Consider the following 18,686-nt stretch of genomic DNA (forward strand, 5'->3'; position numbering starts at 1 on the left):
CCTTCTGCTTGTTCCTGGTATCACAGGAACCTTGGAATTGAAGATAAATATGTGTCTTTGATTGCTTTCTCACCCGTATCTAGGGTTCATAATATTAATTGGGTTTGCAAAGACAGAAATGGGCAGCTACATCCGTGCCCTCAGAACCATCCCTTCCTTCACTTCTGGTAGGTTCAGCTACTAGACCACTGTCCCCATCAGGCAACCAAAGAAAGACACTGTGGTACAGGCTGAGCTGCCACAAGTCAGAAAGGAGTATGCCACCTGGGTCTAAACCAGATCCAACTTAGGCAGTCATGCTCACTTGCATTACTCAAGAGGATCCCTTGTCCATGACTGGGTCAAGAAAGAGCCTTGAAAAAATAATTTGCTATGCATTCGTTTTTTAACTCTGTGATAGGCAGATATTTCCATCAGACTTGTATTTTCACAGCATTATTATAGAATGATATGAAGTTTGTTTTTTCTTTTCTTTAAAATGAATCAAAAATGTCAGGGAAATAACAGCATTAGCACATGAATGTGGCACAACCCCAAGGCTGGCTGGTTATGTATGAGATATGCAAACCTACTCTACACTAGCACATAAATCATCTCCTCTTAAAATAGCGAATATCATTTTATATGTAAATTAACTATCACTAAAGAATTCTATTTATGTGATTTTAGATTTCTGGTGCGGAGCATTAGAAAATATAAGTAGAAGCTTTTCCCTGTCTTTACTAGTCTTGGAAATTGTACATTAAAAATTACTTTTGCTGCTTTTCATTATTGGTGGTGCTTATATTTCATTATTTCATCTTTTACCATTATTGTTGCTTTTGTTACTTTTAGATTTGTGATGTAATTCTAGCTTCCTCAGTTGACAGTTTAGCTACATTTTTTTTTTGTTCATTTTATTTTTGCCTAGGAACAGATGTTGATACAATTCTGCTGAGTACTATTTTGGCCATATCCCATAAATTTTAATATACTGTATTATAGTCTAGATGAGGTTTTTTTGTTTGTTTGTTTTATTGATCTATTAGACATTTGTTTCTACATGGATTATTGGTTTAATTTCAATTTTGGTTTTCTCTCTAATTCTATACCCATTAGTAGTATTTGGTATATTTTTTGGCCAAGACTATTTTGCTAAAAATTTTTCCAAGGAATCTGACTATCTTACACTAACTTCATATTTGATTGTAGGTGTTTTTACTTTTATAAGATCTTTAGGTTAATGTGTGTAAAACTATAAGACTGGCAAATATTTTATTTTGAAAATAGAGGTATACCTTCTTTTTATACACCTTTATTATGCACAAAATTATTTATTCAACTTCAAAATACAGTTTTGAGGCCTAGTTATCATAACCGCTTAAAACAAAACAGCTTATAAAATTTAATTCATAATTTAGGTATGATCAGAGCAATCTATGTGCATGTAAGGAAATGTTGTTGGATCCCATTAATATGTGCAATCGCTGTGTGTTAATAGGAAAGCAACTGATTTAGGCGGGTAGTAGTTTAATAAATTCTGTGATACAGCATTGAAAGGCAGAGTAAAATTTAAAGTCTTAGGAGAACTTACCTCTGGTCTGTTAGTAATTATCTTTATAACTTTCTTTGTATTTCAAACAGCTGTTTTATTGGCCCAATAACACTCAAGAGCTATTAAATAAATGGACTTCAACTTGCCACGTGAAATTTATTGTGAGAGAAGTTCCTTATATATTCCTCACCTAAAGGATAGCATCCCAAGAACAGAAAACAGAGTGTTAATTTTTGTTTCTGTTTTTCCTGTTAACATGCCTTTACAGGTTCTTCTCTAGGACTTCAGATGAAAAACACTGAATTCTCTAGGGAGAGTTCTGATTCCCGTGGCGACAGTGATCTTCTTCCGTGGGGCTTTGAATCATGAGTCAGCCACCTACAGGGCTGTAATGCCACATTCTCTATCAGAAGGAGACTTGGATTGTAATTGGGGTTGTCATGTAGTCTATGATTTCATTTTTGATTTTCTGGGAGGAATCACATTTTCCAACTATGAGTTAGCAAACCCTTAAGCCATAAATCTGAGTCATTCACTCGTTTGTTTTTCTGAAGGCAATTCTGGATCATAGTTACTGTAACCTATTCATCTTAGCACAGACCCTGAGATGTAATTGGTAGCTTGGAATTTTTTGTGTGATGCTTAGTTTCTTTTTTCTCCTCTTACATCTGTCTGCTGGAAATGTGTGTGTGCTGCTTTGAACTCCTGTGTAAGCCCTCACAGCCTAGGTCCTTTCTCAAGGCAGATCTGGGTTCCACGCTGTTTCCTTACAGTGCCCAATTAATGGGAGGGGTGAGTTCCTTGGTACCTCGTCAGAAAAGTATCTATTTTTAGGCAGTGTTTTAGGATGGCAAAGTCTTTCTGAATTCTACGTGTGAGGAGAAATATTATAAATCTCACTGGTGGCTTTAGGTCTGGTCGTACATGTTGGCTTTACTTCACCGTATATAGAGTTAATGTTTTGATAACCTGCCTCTTTTTTCTATTTGCAAATCACTTTCAAACCCTGAAAGGGGAATGACTGTGTTTTGCTTTTGCAATTTGAGATCTCAGCCTGTTGCACTGTCTGAGGACACTGTAACCATTCAGAATTCTCCTTGGCCTGTATTCTTGCTTAGTGTCCAATTTCCTCTTGTTTTATATTTACTCTCTTCTTCCTCCTTCCTTCTTGGAGTGTTACATTCTTGGAACTCCAATGCTTTCTGTCTATTCTGCAAAGCAGTGCTGGAGCTCTTTCCTGCTCCTCCTCCCAAAGTCGTACACTCTAACCCATCATGGGGAGGAGATGATGGCTATAAAGAGCTTTAAACTGAGGGAAACCTACCTCCCTACACATTTTCTACATGGAGATTGGCAGTGGGAGATAATTCCATGTTCTCTCACTGTTAGAGGACTGTGCTCTGGTCCACTACCACGCCAAATGGTACAAAAAGTTCAATTTTCAAGCATTTTCTTTCTCTAACTAGGCAACTTGACAGCCTTTTAAAAGATTTCTTAGCCGGCAGTATCTCTGGCTCTGATTTATCTTGTACATCACCAAGCTGTCCTATGTGTAATGCCATAATTTTTTCCAAATTCTTTAAAGCAGATCATTAATTTTGGTAAAATGTTTAACTTTCTATTTATACCTCATCACAATGTGGTTCTAGGTTACATTTTCCAGTTTGATCTCCTGAGATGGTATGTAATAAAGCTTACCCTTATGTAGAAGTTGTCTATGCTCTATGAAAAATTATCCTTACTTTTAGTTACTGTACCTTTGAATACCCTCATTCTTCTGTGGTGCCTGTGCCTCAGTATCCACCTTGGGTTCTACCTTCTGTTAAAGCCTTCCTAGAGCACTGCAGCCTGAGATTTTCCTTTTCTGTACCCTGGACTGACCTGAGGAACTCCTTCCTGGTTTCCCAACATTACAGAGCCCTTAATTATCCCTTGCATGTCTTTGTGGAAATATTTTTAATGATTAAAGGTAATGATTACAGCTAATAGGCAGGTCAATTAAAAGAATAATCCATTACTTGCTCACCCCCTCCTAGATCAGGTATAACAGTCATATAGTGAAGAGAGACGTTCTTAGAATAAATGATTGGGGAATGGATGATGGAGTTCTTAAAGAAACAAATGCTGGTTTGTGACTAGGTCTGAGTTTCTGCTGTGATCACTGTCAGTGTTTTTGATTGCTGCAACCCCTGCGGCGAGGAGTACTACAGTGGATTTCTTACGGAGGATCGCTTTGTGAAAGCCGCCCTCTGAATTTTGGTAGTTTTCAAATGTCTGTAGTTTAAAGTAATGAATATACCCAAAGCAACTTATTTTGGAGTGGGATTTCCTGACCTTCTTCAACAGGTAGTTTTAAGTGGCAAGTCAAGCATATTTATTAAGAAGGAAAAGATTAGGTAAAAGTCAATGAGATAAATTTATAAATGAAGTTGCCATAGTTTAAAAACTCTTTTCCAGTAGTGGAATCTTAGTCATGCTCTTTTAAATAATGCTATTTATGAAATCTATGAATTACTTCTTTTTAAAATTTTACTGGTATATTTTAGATATGTATAATGATGACATTCATCAGAGGGAATTTGTACCTGTACATCATGTACCTTGCTTCTGTTTTCCTATTCCCTTCCCCTCCTGTCATGCCCTCTTCCCCTACTTCTTTGCAAACATTTTGTTTCCTTTTTTTCCTTCCATTTTCTTTTTCTTGTCCCTTCTTCCTTTTCCCTCCCCCTCCCTCTCTCTTCTCCTCCACATTTGCACATTTCCTTTCTATTTCACAGTATCTAGAATATGTTTTGGTCCTTATTCACCTTTCAGTTTCTCATATCAGAGAAACAATGTGGTATTTACACATACATGTCTGATTTATTTCACCTAAAAGTATGGTATTGAGGTGTATCTATTGATCTAGAACTGTTTCAAGGTCATCCTTCTTTATAGCAGAATAGTTATAAACACATACACACACATCTGTATTTATTCAATGATTGATGCATTTGCAGGTTCTAAGACTTAGCAATTATAAACTGTACCACTATAAACATGGGTGTGCATATATAGCTGTGATATGATGCTTTTAATTCTTTCAAGAAGATACCAAGAAGGGAAATAGCTGGATCCAATGGGACCTCTAGTCCTACTTTTTAAAAAGAATTTCCCCCACTGATTTGCATAGTGGTTGCACTAATCTACACTCCCACCAAAAGTGGAGAAAGGTTCCTTTTACTGATAAAATCAGTAAAATCCTTTTACTGATTTTATCAGTAAAAGGAACCTTTTACTGATTTTATCACAGTAGCTTTGTAATATAATTTCAGGTCTGAAATTGCAGTGTCTCTTGCGTTGCCTTCATTGCCCAGGATTGTCTTTGCTGTTCTAGGTCTCTTTTATTTCCAAATGAAGTTTAGGAATGTTTTTGTGTCTATTTCAGTCACTAGCCATGTCCTTTCTCTTCTGGTCACCATCTCAGTAATCATTTGAGAAATTATTTCTGATTTGATTTTATTCTAGAATAAATTGAGAATGCTTAGGAAATCACTACCTCTCAGAGATTTCTTCCAGATGTAGGTGGCTTTTGGGTTTTGACTGTGTTGCAAGATCCTACCTGTTCAATATATTGGGATTGAGAATTTGTTTCCTATTTGATCTACCCTCTGGCTCTTTGGCACTGGTCTACAGTATTGTTATCAATCTTAGGCAATCTCAGTCTTGGCATACCAGGAAAAACAACTGATTAGGATCATTATGTCACCTTTGCTGGAGTAGTACAATCAGTAATAACAATAGCTTCCAACATAGCCTAGAAAATGACAAACTTATAACAATTAATTTGTCACCTTTAACCATATGAACTGTATTTGTGGTTATATAATAAAATGTAAATCAGACCAGAGGTCAGGCGTTGTGATGCATGCCTCAATCCTAGCACTCAATCCTAGCACTTGGGAGGCTGAGGCAAGAGGATCATTGCAAGTTTCAGACCAGCCTGGGCTACAAAGTGAGCTCAAGCCCAGCCTGAACTGTCTAGTGAGACTCTGTCTGAAAAAGACAGAAACAAAATTAAAATAACAACAGCAACAAAACAGACTAAAAAATTTTATACAGTAAATCTGCCCTCAGTATAGTGCATTTACTCATAAGGAGAAAATTTTAAAGGGTTTGGATAGGAAAAATTGAGAAAAAGGAGAAAAGGAAGATATTAGAAGCTGGGCAGGACAAAGGAAGGTTATGGGAACTTAGGGAAACTACTAAGGCAGAATCAAAAGAGAAGGAAGAAATAAAAGCAAGAACAGAACAACAACAGAAAGACTAGAAATAATGTTCATATTCATGTAACAAGCAAGAAAAAGTGAAGCAAAGCAGAAAACGAAACAAAACAGAAAATAGAAGAAAGAAAGAAAAGAGAGACAGAGACAGAGTCAGAGACAGAGAGAGAGAGAGAAAGAATTCCTCTCTAGGCTGTGTCTCTGCTGTCATTGGTAAAGTGGGCAGACAGAGTCCAAATCCATTTTATGAGTCCCAGTGAGCCAGCTGAGCAATACTGGATAATCTGTGGTGTAATTGTGGATAATCCTCATAAACCTGCACCTTTAGTTCCTCTGAAGTTAAGTTGGCTTTTTGGCTGTGAAGCTAGAACCCAATTTGTTCAGCCTGCAACACGCCGTGTACCTCTTGCTGGCTTCAGTTTAGTTCCTTGACTGCCTACTGACTTGATCTTGGTTTCAACTTATCTTGTCACTGGGAGCTATGGGGAGTCAACCAAGCTCAGTTGACCTCTCTCCAAGATGGCAGCTGGCCAGTTGCCCTCTATGAGGAAATGTCTGAATCTGATAAACTAACTCATCAACCTCTACAGTCTACTGCATCCACTACTCTGTTCCACTAGGGCGTTTCTCCATGGAGGCTGATGGGTCACTCGTAGTCACCATCCAACTACAAGTTTGAGCCACTCCTTTTTCTCTGTGACTCAGGGCTTAGGGAGAAAATGCTACTTTCCACCTCCTTTTTCTGAATTGAGGTCTCTCTTTGCTCTTCCCCAGGCTTCAATGATAGGGGATAAATACCATTTGTTCCATTAGCAAGAGTCCCTTGTTAATGGAAAAACTACATGCTTGTTCGGAATCTGAGGGTGAATGGAATGACAGTGGGTGGAAAAGGCAAGATTTTCTTCACGTAAAAAATTGAGGAGTCTCATGGAAGATACATCATTAAATAAGACAAAAAGCACTTTGTAACTTTTAATTATTTACATTTGGAAGTTGTTTACTATTTAGGACCAAAATGAAATTTTTCTTTAAAAATCTTTATTTATAATTTAAAATTACATATATATGGTATTCAGCAATGCGTTTTAGTGCATATATGCTTCAGAAAGACTAACTCTAGGTAATGACATTTGCATTACTTTATATAGTTATCTTTTTGTAGCTAGTTCTTTTAAATTCTTTTATTTGAACAAGTTTCAATTACACAGTATCTTATTATCTGTAGGTAGCATATTGTACAATGGATCTCTTAAACTTGTTCCTTTTATCTAACTTTAATTTTGTGATTTTGACCAACATCTTCACAATTCCCTGAACCCTCAGCCTCTGCTAACCACTATTATGCTCTTTAATTTTGAGTACTGCCAGGTATGATGCTGCACCCCTGTAATCCCAGCACTTGGGAGGGTGAGGTAGGAGGATTGCTGTGAATTCGAGACCAGTCTGAACTACAAAGTAAGCTCAAGGCCTTCTTGAATGACATAGTGAGACTCTGTCTCAAAAAGCCAAAAAATTAAAAAAAATAATAAAATGATTCTGAGTACAATCTTTTCTGATCCCATTTGTAAGTGAATCTTTTAGACTCCTCAGATTCTTTACCTGACTTAGGTTACTTACCATAACTTTCTCTAGGTTTGTGTACATTTTTGCAAATAATGATACTTCCTTCTTTTTAAAGACTGGTATTCCATTATATATGTACCACATTTTCCTTATGCATCCATTGCTGGTGGACACTTAGGTTGGTTCTAACTCTTGGGTGTTGTACATCATGTTGCAATGAATATAGGATTTGAGATCTCTCTTAACATACTGATTTCTTTTCCTTTGGTATGTACCAAGAAGTGGGATTGCTGGGTGACACATATGTTATCTTTCTGTTTCTGGGAGAAAATACTGAGCTAAACGATGTATGAGGTAGAAGGATTATTTTGGCTTATGGTTTCAGAGACTTCGATCCAAGGTTGCTTGGTCCTACAGCCTGAGTCTTATAGTGAGGAGTACATCATGATGGGAGGCCCTGTTAGAGGATGCTGTTCACTTTAGAGTGGCTGAGAAACAGAGAAAGAGAAGGGGCTGGGGTCCAATTCCCAACTCCGAGGGCGTGTCTTCAAGGGCCTACGTCTCTCCCACTAGGTCCAAGGTCTTAAAGATTCTACTGCTTTCCGATAGTGCCAATGGTTGGTGGCCAAGTCTTTTACCACATGGACTTCAAAATCCAGACTATAGCAATATGGTAGTCCTATTTTTGATTTTTAAAAGAACCTTCATATTGGCACTAATTTACATTTCCATCAGCAGTGTACCTGGGTTACTTTTTCTCCACACCCTTGTGACACATATGATCTTTTATAGTTTTAATAGGTGTGAAGTAATAGTCTGGTTGTAGTTTTAATTTGCATTTTTCTGATGATTAATTGTGTTGTGGATTTTCAAAATACACCTGTTGGTAATTTGTATGTATTCTTTTGAGAAATTCTGTTTAGATCATTTGCCTATTTTAAAATCATTATTTGTTTTGTTTTTTGCTATTTGTATAGTTTGAAATTTTTACGTATTTTGGATATTAACTTTTTATCAGATGTATAATTTTTGAATCTTTTCTCCCATCTGAAAGTGATTTTTCCTTCATTTCTCTATTTATAACTTAATATATGTAGGAATGAGGCCAAACACCAGCCATCACTTAGTGAGTTCTATACGACACTTGGAGGTTAGTATTGTTACACCATTCTACAGATTGCAAAACAAAGATTTAACCACGATTTACTTTTATACCCTAGTATGACTCCAAAGACTTGTTTTAAGTTTAAGTTTTTAGTCAGTTTTACATATACAGAGTTAAAATTTAAATTTTTCTACAAATAAAGCCCATCCTTGTAATATGTTACTTATAATTCTAATACTCATCTCTGCTTTATTTCATTATGAAGAATATTAACAGAATCTGTATATACTCACTCTATTCTTTTTTTAAAAAATCTCTTACTTAGATGGCTAATTTACTTTGCACTGTGCAAGCAATGATGTTATTGCACAGGAGCTTCAAAGAGGGAAATAACTGGCCTGAAAAACTTGCTGTAAGTTAGGGATGGCTGGGTGGGAAGGCGACAGTGAAAGTGGACTGTTGTATGGTACCTCTATTGCGTGTATAGAACTTTAGAATTTTGTCTATCTCCTGGGAAAAGGCCAGGTGTTTCATACTCCTTTTTCACATTTTCTTCATGAGTATGTGTACAACTTCAGTCATTAGTCCCGGATAGGCAGGTGATACTGCTGAAAGAACTAAAATTGCCGTGACTTTTCTGTGTCCAAAACACAGTCTCTGAAAGCCCAGTGCACTCTGCTCCACGTGCTGTGGGACCAATCACACCATCCTGCAAAATCAGGATTTTTCCACCCAGTTCTTGCCCCCTTGCTTTTATCACGTTCAGCGTAAATTACAAGCCCTTTCGGTCAACCCTGCTAAGCAGACTAAGGTAATTATGTCAGGTCAAAGTCTCTTCTGTGTTCAAAATGTTAAAAGTCATCCTGAGGTTCAGCTTATATCATGTAAATTCCAGATCAGCAAATGATTCCTGCCCAAAGTACATGCAGTAAGGAAGTAAATGAGAGGATGCTTTTGCTTAGATGCTCTCCAGGTCCCTGGGTTGCTAGCTAGGGAATAAAACTGCAGTGTGAGAAAACCAGCAGTTAGAAGAGAATTAAAACCATATTGATGTAACCCAGCACCATGACACACTTACCAAGAGCGCTGTCGTGTGAACCAGGTCTTCTCAACCTGCATTCTCTCCTAACTGAACTTTCTTAGTAATATGGTTGCAACTCCCAGGCTGTGATGCTGAGTGATGAATGAAAATATGTTTTAAATATATATATATATATATATATTTTTTTTTCTTTTTCTGAAAATAAAGTCAACAGATTATTGCTTCAGTGATTCTTTTCCGTGATGAAAACAAAAATTATAGGGATTATGGCTATTCAAGGAAAAGATAAATGTTTGTGTTGAACTGAAGTTAGGAAAATCTGTGGTTTGACAGGTAGTGTGTGATATTTTTATTAGTTTCTCCTATACTCATGAATTGCAGGAATAGCAATGTAGCCATTACAATGTATAACTGGAGATTTCTGGTGAATATAATGCCACCAACTAATATTGATAGCACCAACACCAAATCAATGTTTCCCAAATATTATTTATTTGGTATTTTAATCTGTGTTTTGAATACTCAAATGGACAATTTTAGCTTCTTTATGAAATTGAACATCATTTTAGAAAAGAATTCATCACAAAATGATACACAACTAGGGATCAATAGGAAGAACGATCTTTATTCATCACTATGATAAAGATAATTAAAATGAATTCATTCAAATGATAAATATAATTAATAAAATGATGTATTCACAGTTGCTCTACATATTTGTGAAGTGTTTATTTCTACCCAAATATCCTTTCTAGACTTCTTAATATAATTTTTGTAGTTCAGGACTATAAGGATGAATTTAGGAATTCAGAGATACCTTTTACTTATATTATTTTGATTTTTAAAACCCTGTTCTAGGTCTGTTTGAAGAGTTTTTCTTTTTTAGTATACAAATAGTAGTGCCTAAAATAATACTAACAACTACAACAGACCCTACTACTGACAAGACCAGAATAGAAATATTAACTCCAGAATGATAATTTTTATCAGGACTAGGATTAGGACCACTTTCATCAGGACCACTTTCATCAGGACCAGGATCTGCTTCAGGGATAAACAAAGCCACTTGAGCAATGTTGGACACTTCTGATGTCAGATTGCTTTTGTCTACACTTTGAATGGCAATGAAGATGTGGGTTGCATTTTCTTCTGAGATATTTGCTGGTTTAAATGTGAAGGTTTCCTTGGAGTTGACCTCCTTTGGCACCAGGTCAGTCGTGTTAACTTGAAGAGCATCATCAAAATTGTCTCTCAGGTCAATCATGCTTCCACTTATCCTTATGATATATCGTTCAACTAAGAAAAAATTACATCTAGTTCAGTAACTGTAGAATGTTGTATTAAATTTCTTTCCATTTATTCCTGAAGACATTCTTTTGTTATACAAAGTATATCGTTGGGCTGGAGATATAACTCGGCAGTGCAGCACTTGCCTAGCAAGTGTGAGGTCTTGAGTTCAATTTGCAATACGCCAAAAAAACAAAAAAATCCAAAAGAAACAAACACCAAACCAAAACAAAATAAAAAATCAACCACCCCAAATATATCCTTATTTCAAAGGTCTTAGTGATTTTTAATAAAAGCTACATTTTCATTTTTAAATTCTGCCAAATGCTACTACCTTAGTATGAAAAGAAGGGCCACGGTAAAATGTGTCATGTTTGATTGATAAAAAATTCTGAAGTTAGCAGTATGCAGAACTGTCAGGTAGGTACTATTCTCCCTTAACTTACTCTTATATCCTTGCTTTAGCAAACAGCATCTTTAACTATATGAATAAGACACATGACACTTTGTTCTTACCTTTTCCAACATCAAAATCCTCTCCTGGTGCTGTCCATGTTAGAGTGACCTCTTCTCCTTCAGGTGTGGCAGCCAGGTCTGTGATTTGACTGGGTGGGTATGGGTCAGTGACTGGAGTATTTGGATACCCTGATACCACAAATGCACCTCCAGATGCTGTTCTGCTGAAATTCTCCAGAATTATCTCAGTATTCTCATCAGCTTCAGGTCTTGGTGGGTTTCCTTCGATCTCCCCTACATCAAATAGTTTCCAGTTTAAAATGGGCACAACTGAACTGGTGTTTTTTTTACAACTCGGTGAAACACTTCCCTTATCTCGTTTGACTTTTTTTTTGCCATATACACAGAAACATTTGGCTAAGTCTTGTGAAATAATATTAAACTTAGGAGACTTCTGATGGGAGACTTCTGTCATTAGTATCCTAAACAAGATGTTATAGGGTAAAAATAGATAACAAATTGCTGTGTCCTGAGCTGAAAGTTGGGTATATCATTGTTGATATCATACAGGTGTTCCAAAGTAACAGAACACAAGTGGCCAATCTGAGTACTCACAAGGGCCTGACTTCTTTCCAAAGCTGAATTTGGAGGCAATTACCTGAGTATCCCAGTTCAAAAACAGGACATCTGTATTGAGTTGTGAAAGGAAGCCCCCTCTGTCATACCAAATTGCAAATGTTACTCCAGCCAGCACAGGTTTCAAGTAGCAAGCGGCACTCACCATTCACTACCCAGCCTGGTATATATGCAGCTCTGCTCAGCGCATGCTTTAAGCTTCTCCTGGTAGAGCTTGTTGCCGCGTGAGCTCGCACTTTCAAGCTGTATCTGCCATTTTCTGAATAACCTGTAAAGTACCTGGAGTAGACCCCATCATCTTTGAAAGCATCAGCACCTAGTTGTAGAAATGAAAAAACAAATTATTACTGAAAATAAGACAATAAACAGATGCATTTTCTGAGACAGGCATTGGTCTTAGTAAGTGTATCATCCAGTCTGGAGGAAGTATTTTGGGAACAACATTCTGGAGACTATTTCTGTAATGTTCTGTTAAAACAATATATTGATGCCCTTAAGTTATTTTTGTATCTATATACTTCTACCTATATAACACATATACACACACTTTTGTTTCTGCATTTATAATAGTTACATATCACATCTTTCTGTCCTTTATCAATCTGTCCTTTATCAACAGTTGATAACTCCTCTACCATTTCTCAGCCAGTGGTTTGCTTACATTACAAAATTAATCATGCTGTCTAAAAGGTCTTTACTACAAAAAACCCCATCCTTTGGAGGATTTACCTTTTTGAGTCCTCAAGTAAAAGTACTTGTTTTCTCTTATTCAGCAATTCCTTTTTACTTTCCTGCTCTTATTATCCTCATGCATTAACCTTTTAGCCTGACAGAGCAAAACACCATTTACTACTGAAGGAACATTTGGAAGAACTCAGGACTACCATGAACTTTGTGTCTAGCATTAGAATCTCCTATTAAATTTCCAAGATTATTTCCAACCACATTTACCATTCTGTGTCAGACGATCTTAAACAAGCGAGGTACAGCACTTAGGGCACCAGTATCAGTATCTCTTAGAACTGGAGAGTTTCAAACATGCTAATTTCTCACACTATGTATGGAAAAACCTCAGAATTATATTTCACCAAAGCCTCCAGATATTTCTTTTACATACTAAAACAGTGGTGGTGAACATATTGAATGTGGGTTATTTGTTTTTCTTTTAGGACATTTTAATGTGTGACTTGTTTTTTCTAAACAAAAATGTTTCCGGTGTTTTCCCTCTACAATAAATAAGTGAGTTTTGGGTTGCAGTTCTGCGAATTATCTCTAAAATGTTCATCATCCCTGCACTAAAGTATAAAAAGGCCTACTCTAAGCCATTACTAATCACCCAAATCTACTGTAGGGAAAGACATTCAAAATTAAGTAATTTCACAGTTAGCCAAATATTCATCTGAAAATATTCCAAGATTTAAAACAACACACAGGAGGTAAGTTTTAGTATTGTGTAACAGTTTTTTCAGACAGGGAAGAGACAGTTGGGGAAAAAGGCATTGAGGTTCTTCAAAGAACAAGTTGTCACCTGCAGGTGAAGATATGGTTAAAACATAACTGAATCAATTGCATTGTTCACTGAATTTTAACAGAAGTTTCAGTCTCTGGAGCAAGGTCCACTCACTCACACAGATCAGGAAGACAGGTAAGTCCAGCACTGCTCCTTGTTTCCTGGTATCTAATGCCCCTGTCATGAGCCCTCCTCTTTTGTGGCAGTTCTAGCTGTTGCTAGACCTCAGATCTCTGGCCTGTGTCTGTATTTGTTCCTGATTTTAGAAATTACTTCTGCTCCTCTCCTTTTCTCTGCCAGGGTCCCAGGTTTGGCCTCTTAGCTCCATCTAGCCATATTGGACATACTTGCTAAGCACTTTGAGATTTTACCTGATAAAATGTCCTACTGGTCCTTGTATTCCTCCATTATCTGTCTGAATTCGTTGAGTTCCTGTGCTATTCTGCAACACTGCAACAGGGACCGAAAAAAAAAAAATCCCTGAACTATAAAATATGGGTTGACTCATAAAAGTGTGTAAATTACCTGAACCATTGTCCAGCAGATCCAAAACTGTTGTGTGTCCATTGCTTGATTCGATGACAGCAGTCACACTGGCTCCAAGAATGGGCACATACCCTTGCTGAACTTCAGCATAAACAATCATGGGGCTGGGAAAGCTGTTTGTGTCTTTATTCATTTTAGCACTCACTGTGATTGGAGGCACGGCAGAATTTGCTGCCCGAGAAGTCACTGTAATAGTGAGTGTTTCTGAGTCTGCTTTGGCTTGAAGATTGTAAATCCATGTGCCCACCTGAAATGTTCAATGAAAACATAAGTATTCATAGTCAAATTATATCCTGTAATCTGATTATGCAATTCTAATACACACCGTAGATACTTGGAGAAGAATAAACAGATGTTGATGGTTTTGCGATTTTGTAAAGTTTCCAACTGAGACAGTTTAAGCAGTGCACCCCAACTAGTGACTGCATTGTGTAACATCTGAACTCAAAAAATATATTTTCAAAGTTTGTCTTGGTTTTGGTCTTTTACTTTGACTTCAAGGAAAATCTGCACATTAAGTAGCCTAGACTCTTTCTATACCTCTTCACAGAATTATTCTGTGATTACCTTGTTTTCTTTCCTCTGGTACATGAGATTTTTCTCATTTTCATTATGGTTCTTACTTACAGAATTACACAATATGGAAAGTACATAGTATTTTGTATTCACTCAACATGTTGTAAAATCATTGATATTTACAATTATGACATTAAACACTTTCAACTTTCAAAATGCAGAGCAAGTCTACAAGGTGATTACTTACCTGTGCATCTCCTGGTATGCTGAGATAGGCCATTCGCGAATCAGTGTCCTGAGTGAAATTTGCTGTGAGTGTTCCATTAGGATCCCAGAGAGAAATGCTGGGAGGCTGTTTGGTCCAGGTGACAAGAAAGAAAGTGTCCTTTCCCACAGTGCTGTCAACTGTCACAGTGTCGTTCATCCAGGCACTAGTGTTCAGATTTAGTCCCTTACTTTCAAGCTGTTTAAAGGTATTTAAAAATGAATGAATACAGATAAGACCAATTATATGCTAATGAATTTTATTATTCTTTTTCCTTTTAATGATAACTCTCAATTTATGTTCTAAAAACAAGCTTGAATATGGCGGACCATCTCAGACTGTTCCAAAAGCAGATTGGGATGCAACAACTAGGCTCCAAGAGAAGACTCTCTACAATCAAAGCCAGGAATATGGTTTTCACGAGTAGAATATGATTCTTTAAATTTTTCCACAATTCATAGGGAAATATTCACTATAATTTTTATATTAATGGAGGTTATAGCAACAAAGAAAGATTAGTTTTAGTGTGTGTGTGTGCATGTGTGTGTATAAGTTACCCTCAGTTTAAATTCATGATGATTCACTGCATATTTTTAGGGAACTAGACTGTCTGAGTAGTATAATGATTTATATCTACATGTGCATTATATGCTTATAGGTGGGGATACTGGGAGGTGGATAGATTACGGGTGTGTGATACTCAACTCTGCATTATTCCACTGGTGAGTTTCTAGCTAAAAGTTTTATTGGGACCAGATGGGCCAGTGGCTTTGTAGCCATGAGCGATGCCAGCTGAATATGGACTGAAACCTTCACAAACTGTGAACTAAAACAAAATTTTGCTGCTGAGAATTTTGGGTGTTAAGTATTGTGTCTGAGTAATAACAGCTAAGATAGATTGTGGGGTCACTGCTATAACCCTGCCTGTGGAACTGACATGCAGGAGCAGTTTGAAAGGTGTGGAGATGCTGGCTGAAAAGGAGCCCTAGAATGCTGTGAGCCAGCTTGATGGGAGATTCTGTTCAGAGCTGCGAGGACCAACTTGGTGACAGACATACACTGGAAAGATCAAGTTCAGGAGGTTTCACTGGGGAATGGGACCACACTGGCAACGGACTCCAGGCCATGTAATGCTTTGGTGGGAATTTTGTTTTGAGTAGAAGGCCTGGGAGGACAAGCAGCACACTCTTGAGAAAGAATTTTGTGAACCCATGAGTGTGAAGCTGAAAGGACAACAGAGATCTTAGAAAATTGAAGAAATCAGCAATGTGACACATTTGAGGAAAACCAACAAGAGTGAGAAAATTCGCCCCAGATAGAAACAGTGAATTATAACCAACAGCAGTGCCACAGGGATGGAGTCAGCCAAGCCCTTGGAGTTCATATCTCACCAATATTTTCCCAGTGCTGGACATGGAACTACAGGATGGAATGCTGGCCCTTCTGAGTTTCAAGCTTGCTTTGGTGCTGTTCCTACCTTTTCTAATGTGAATGTGACTTTGTACCTTGTAAAATCTTTCTTTTAGCTATTAAGGGACTCATAGCTAAGAGTTTGCCTAAATCTCTGAGAAGACTTTGGATTGGGAATTTCAGCCACGACTGTCAAGATTTTGGCATTGCTTAGAGATGGACTAAATGAATTTTGTATAAAGAGACAAGTCCTGAGATGACCAGACATGCAAAGTAATAGTTTGTATCTAGAAGTTCCACAAAAGCCTCCTGTGATCATATGTCGGGCCTTGTGAAGGTGATTAGATCACGAGGTGTGATATTCATCAGTGAATTATACCACTGATCAGTTTGTATTAAAAGTGATGTTGGGAAGAAATGGGTCACTGAGGTGTGGATCGAATACTATATCTCCTTCATATCTCTTTATACTACCTGCTGCTTGCTACCTGCCATATAAGCTGTTTCTCCTCAGCCATGCTACCCCACTTTGAAGTAAGCCGACTATGAAATGAAAGTTCTATAAACTGTTACCAAAATAAACCTTTCCTCTTTAAAGCTGTAAGTGTATTCTGTGTCAGTGATAAGAAAGTAGCTAAGTCAAATAAGACACAATAAGTGCCTCAGATATAAAATTCATGCTAATAAATAATTAAGACAAACTTTCATGGATATTTTTCTGATGTGGAATCCTGAAATAATATTTCACAAAGGATAGAGTCAGGAACTGGACTGGGCCACAAATGTATTCCAGAAAAGGTCAAACAGATGTGTGGAGGATGGCATCCTAAGAAGAATGAAAAGAAAAATAGGACCTTCTCTGAGAGGTGATTTAAAGAAGTTATTCTTTAGCACTTAGTGCTTGGCAGTACTTAGTAGAGGAAAGCCAACTTTTTTGTTGAATTGCTTTAATGTTTGAATGACAAAGATTGTATATGCTTCCCACATAGAGCATGATTTGGCTAAATAAAAATCTACTTTCAATCTAATACCCTATATTCTCTATTTCTACTATTAAATGTCTACTATATTCTCTATTTCTACTATTAAATATGCTACTTGGAGTTACCACTACTCATTCAAAATTATTAAAGTAAAAACTGAGTTGAAAGCAACATCCTCAAAATCAGCTTTTCCAATTACTGTACTTCTTCCTGCTGGTCAGTTTCACACAGTAATATCGTCATTCTTTCCATACTGGGTTGAAAAATCTCAGAAATGTCCCTCACGTTTGATGATTTTTTTCTGCTATTCACTGCCAGGCTAGATATCAGATGAAGTTTTAAACTTTTACAGGGTAAATCTACAGATCAGATCTCCAAAGCAATCTATATAAATGCAAAGTCTATTTCATGTAATTTCTGCTGTCTTTGTTGGAAAGTAGAGGAAAATGTGTTTGTTTATTTAGGACAAAGTCTGGTATTCGTGGGAAATGGATATTATTATTAGACTTTAATGCTATTCTTTAACTAAATTTTAAGAAAAATGAAAAAAAATGTATATTTTGACCTTGCTTACTCTTATTTCAGCACTAAGTTGATTTTTCTTCATGAAATTAAGGAATCATATCTACTTCAGATTTTAATTTTAATTAAAATTTCACTTTGAAAAAGTTATAGAAGCAACACATTATTTTTCGTGTCTCTGGTAAATGCAAACACAAACCTACCGCTGTGGGAGCTCTCACCTGAATGGACTTCTGGCTGAGACCCACATTTTCTGATGTGAGGGCAGCAAAAGCATCAATGAGTCCATTGTTCTCAGCCTTATCTGAAGCCAATTCCTCCTTTCCTCCTAAAATGGAAATGCACAAGCAAAGTTAATTTCTAGAAAATAAGTGCTTACACATTTAGTGATTAATAAAGCAAAGGTTTAAAGAAAGTCACAGTTTTCACATGTCCTATTAAAGCAGACCAGTGTCAGATAGCTGTAAGATTAATTCTGAAATGCTAATTTAAAATAAGATAACCTGGAAGGACAAGATACCAGCATATCTCAGCATCAAATGTCAGCTAGTATAAATACATCAAATGATCAGACAATTAAAGTATGGTTACAGTTCTGTGTGTTTAAGTTCATGGTTTTTATGCAGTACTGTAGAGAATTATTCACTTTATTTAAAGTACAGTTCTAATGAAGTTGGTGCTTAGATTCTGCAGGCTAATTACATCAGACATAAAACATTAGTGTTAATCTATATTCTTTTTTTTTGGCTTTTTCCATTTTTTTTTTTTTTTTTTATCGGTACTGGGGATCGAACTCACGACTGCCTGCTTGCAAGGCAGGCGCTTATGCCGCTGAGCTAAATCCCCAACCCCTAATCTATATTCTTAAGAAGAAGTGTTGTCTGGTTATGTGATTTAATTAGCAGTTTTCTTTTCTTTCCATACAATTCAGCACCAAGTACCTTCAGGACAGAGATTGTGTCTGGGTTGACTATGGTCTCCTGTCCCTGGCACAGCATCCTCAGAGCAGGAGCTCAAGAGAAGGTGCACAGCTGTCAACCCAGAGATTA

The 18,686-nt window shown here is 36.9% G+C and overlaps 1 protein-coding gene across 2 annotated transcripts in view; it reads right to left on the reverse strand.

Annotated features, from left to right (window-relative positions):
- The window catches only part of LOC100727546 (calcium-activated chloride channel regulator 4-like), a 46,377-nt gene that overhangs the window by 1,196 nt on the left and 26,495 nt on the right, over positions 1-18,686 (reverse strand). The window contains exons 9-14 of one of the 2 annotated variants that reach the window (XM_063257225.1): positions 17,859-17,965; positions 14,705-14,920; positions 13,921-14,188; positions 12,031-12,201; positions 11,310-11,543; positions 9,543-9,637 (exon numbers count right to left, since the gene is read on the reverse strand). In XM_063257225.1, the coding sequence (XP_063113295.1) occupies positions 9,573-9,637; positions 11,310-11,543; positions 12,031-12,201; positions 13,921-14,188; positions 14,705-14,920; positions 17,859-17,965 (1,061 nt within the window). In that variant the 3' untranslated portion in view covers positions 9,543-9,572. Of the gene's footprint in view, positions 1-9,542; positions 9,638-10,111; positions 10,803-11,309; positions 11,544-12,030; positions 12,202-13,920; positions 14,189-14,704; positions 14,921-17,858; positions 17,966-18,686 lie in introns of those variants that run through there. The other variant, XM_003479055.2, reaches the window with a different exon arrangement.

Source organism: Cavia porcellus, unplaced genomic scaffold, assembly GCF_034190915.1.
Source record: "Cavia porcellus strain 051 isolate PalLab524CR breed Dunkin Hartley unplaced genomic scaffold, mCavPor4.1 scaffold_1, whole genome shotgun sequence".
NCBI classification, from domain to species: domain Eukaryota; kingdom Metazoa; phylum Chordata; class Mammalia; order Rodentia; family Caviidae; genus Cavia; species Cavia porcellus.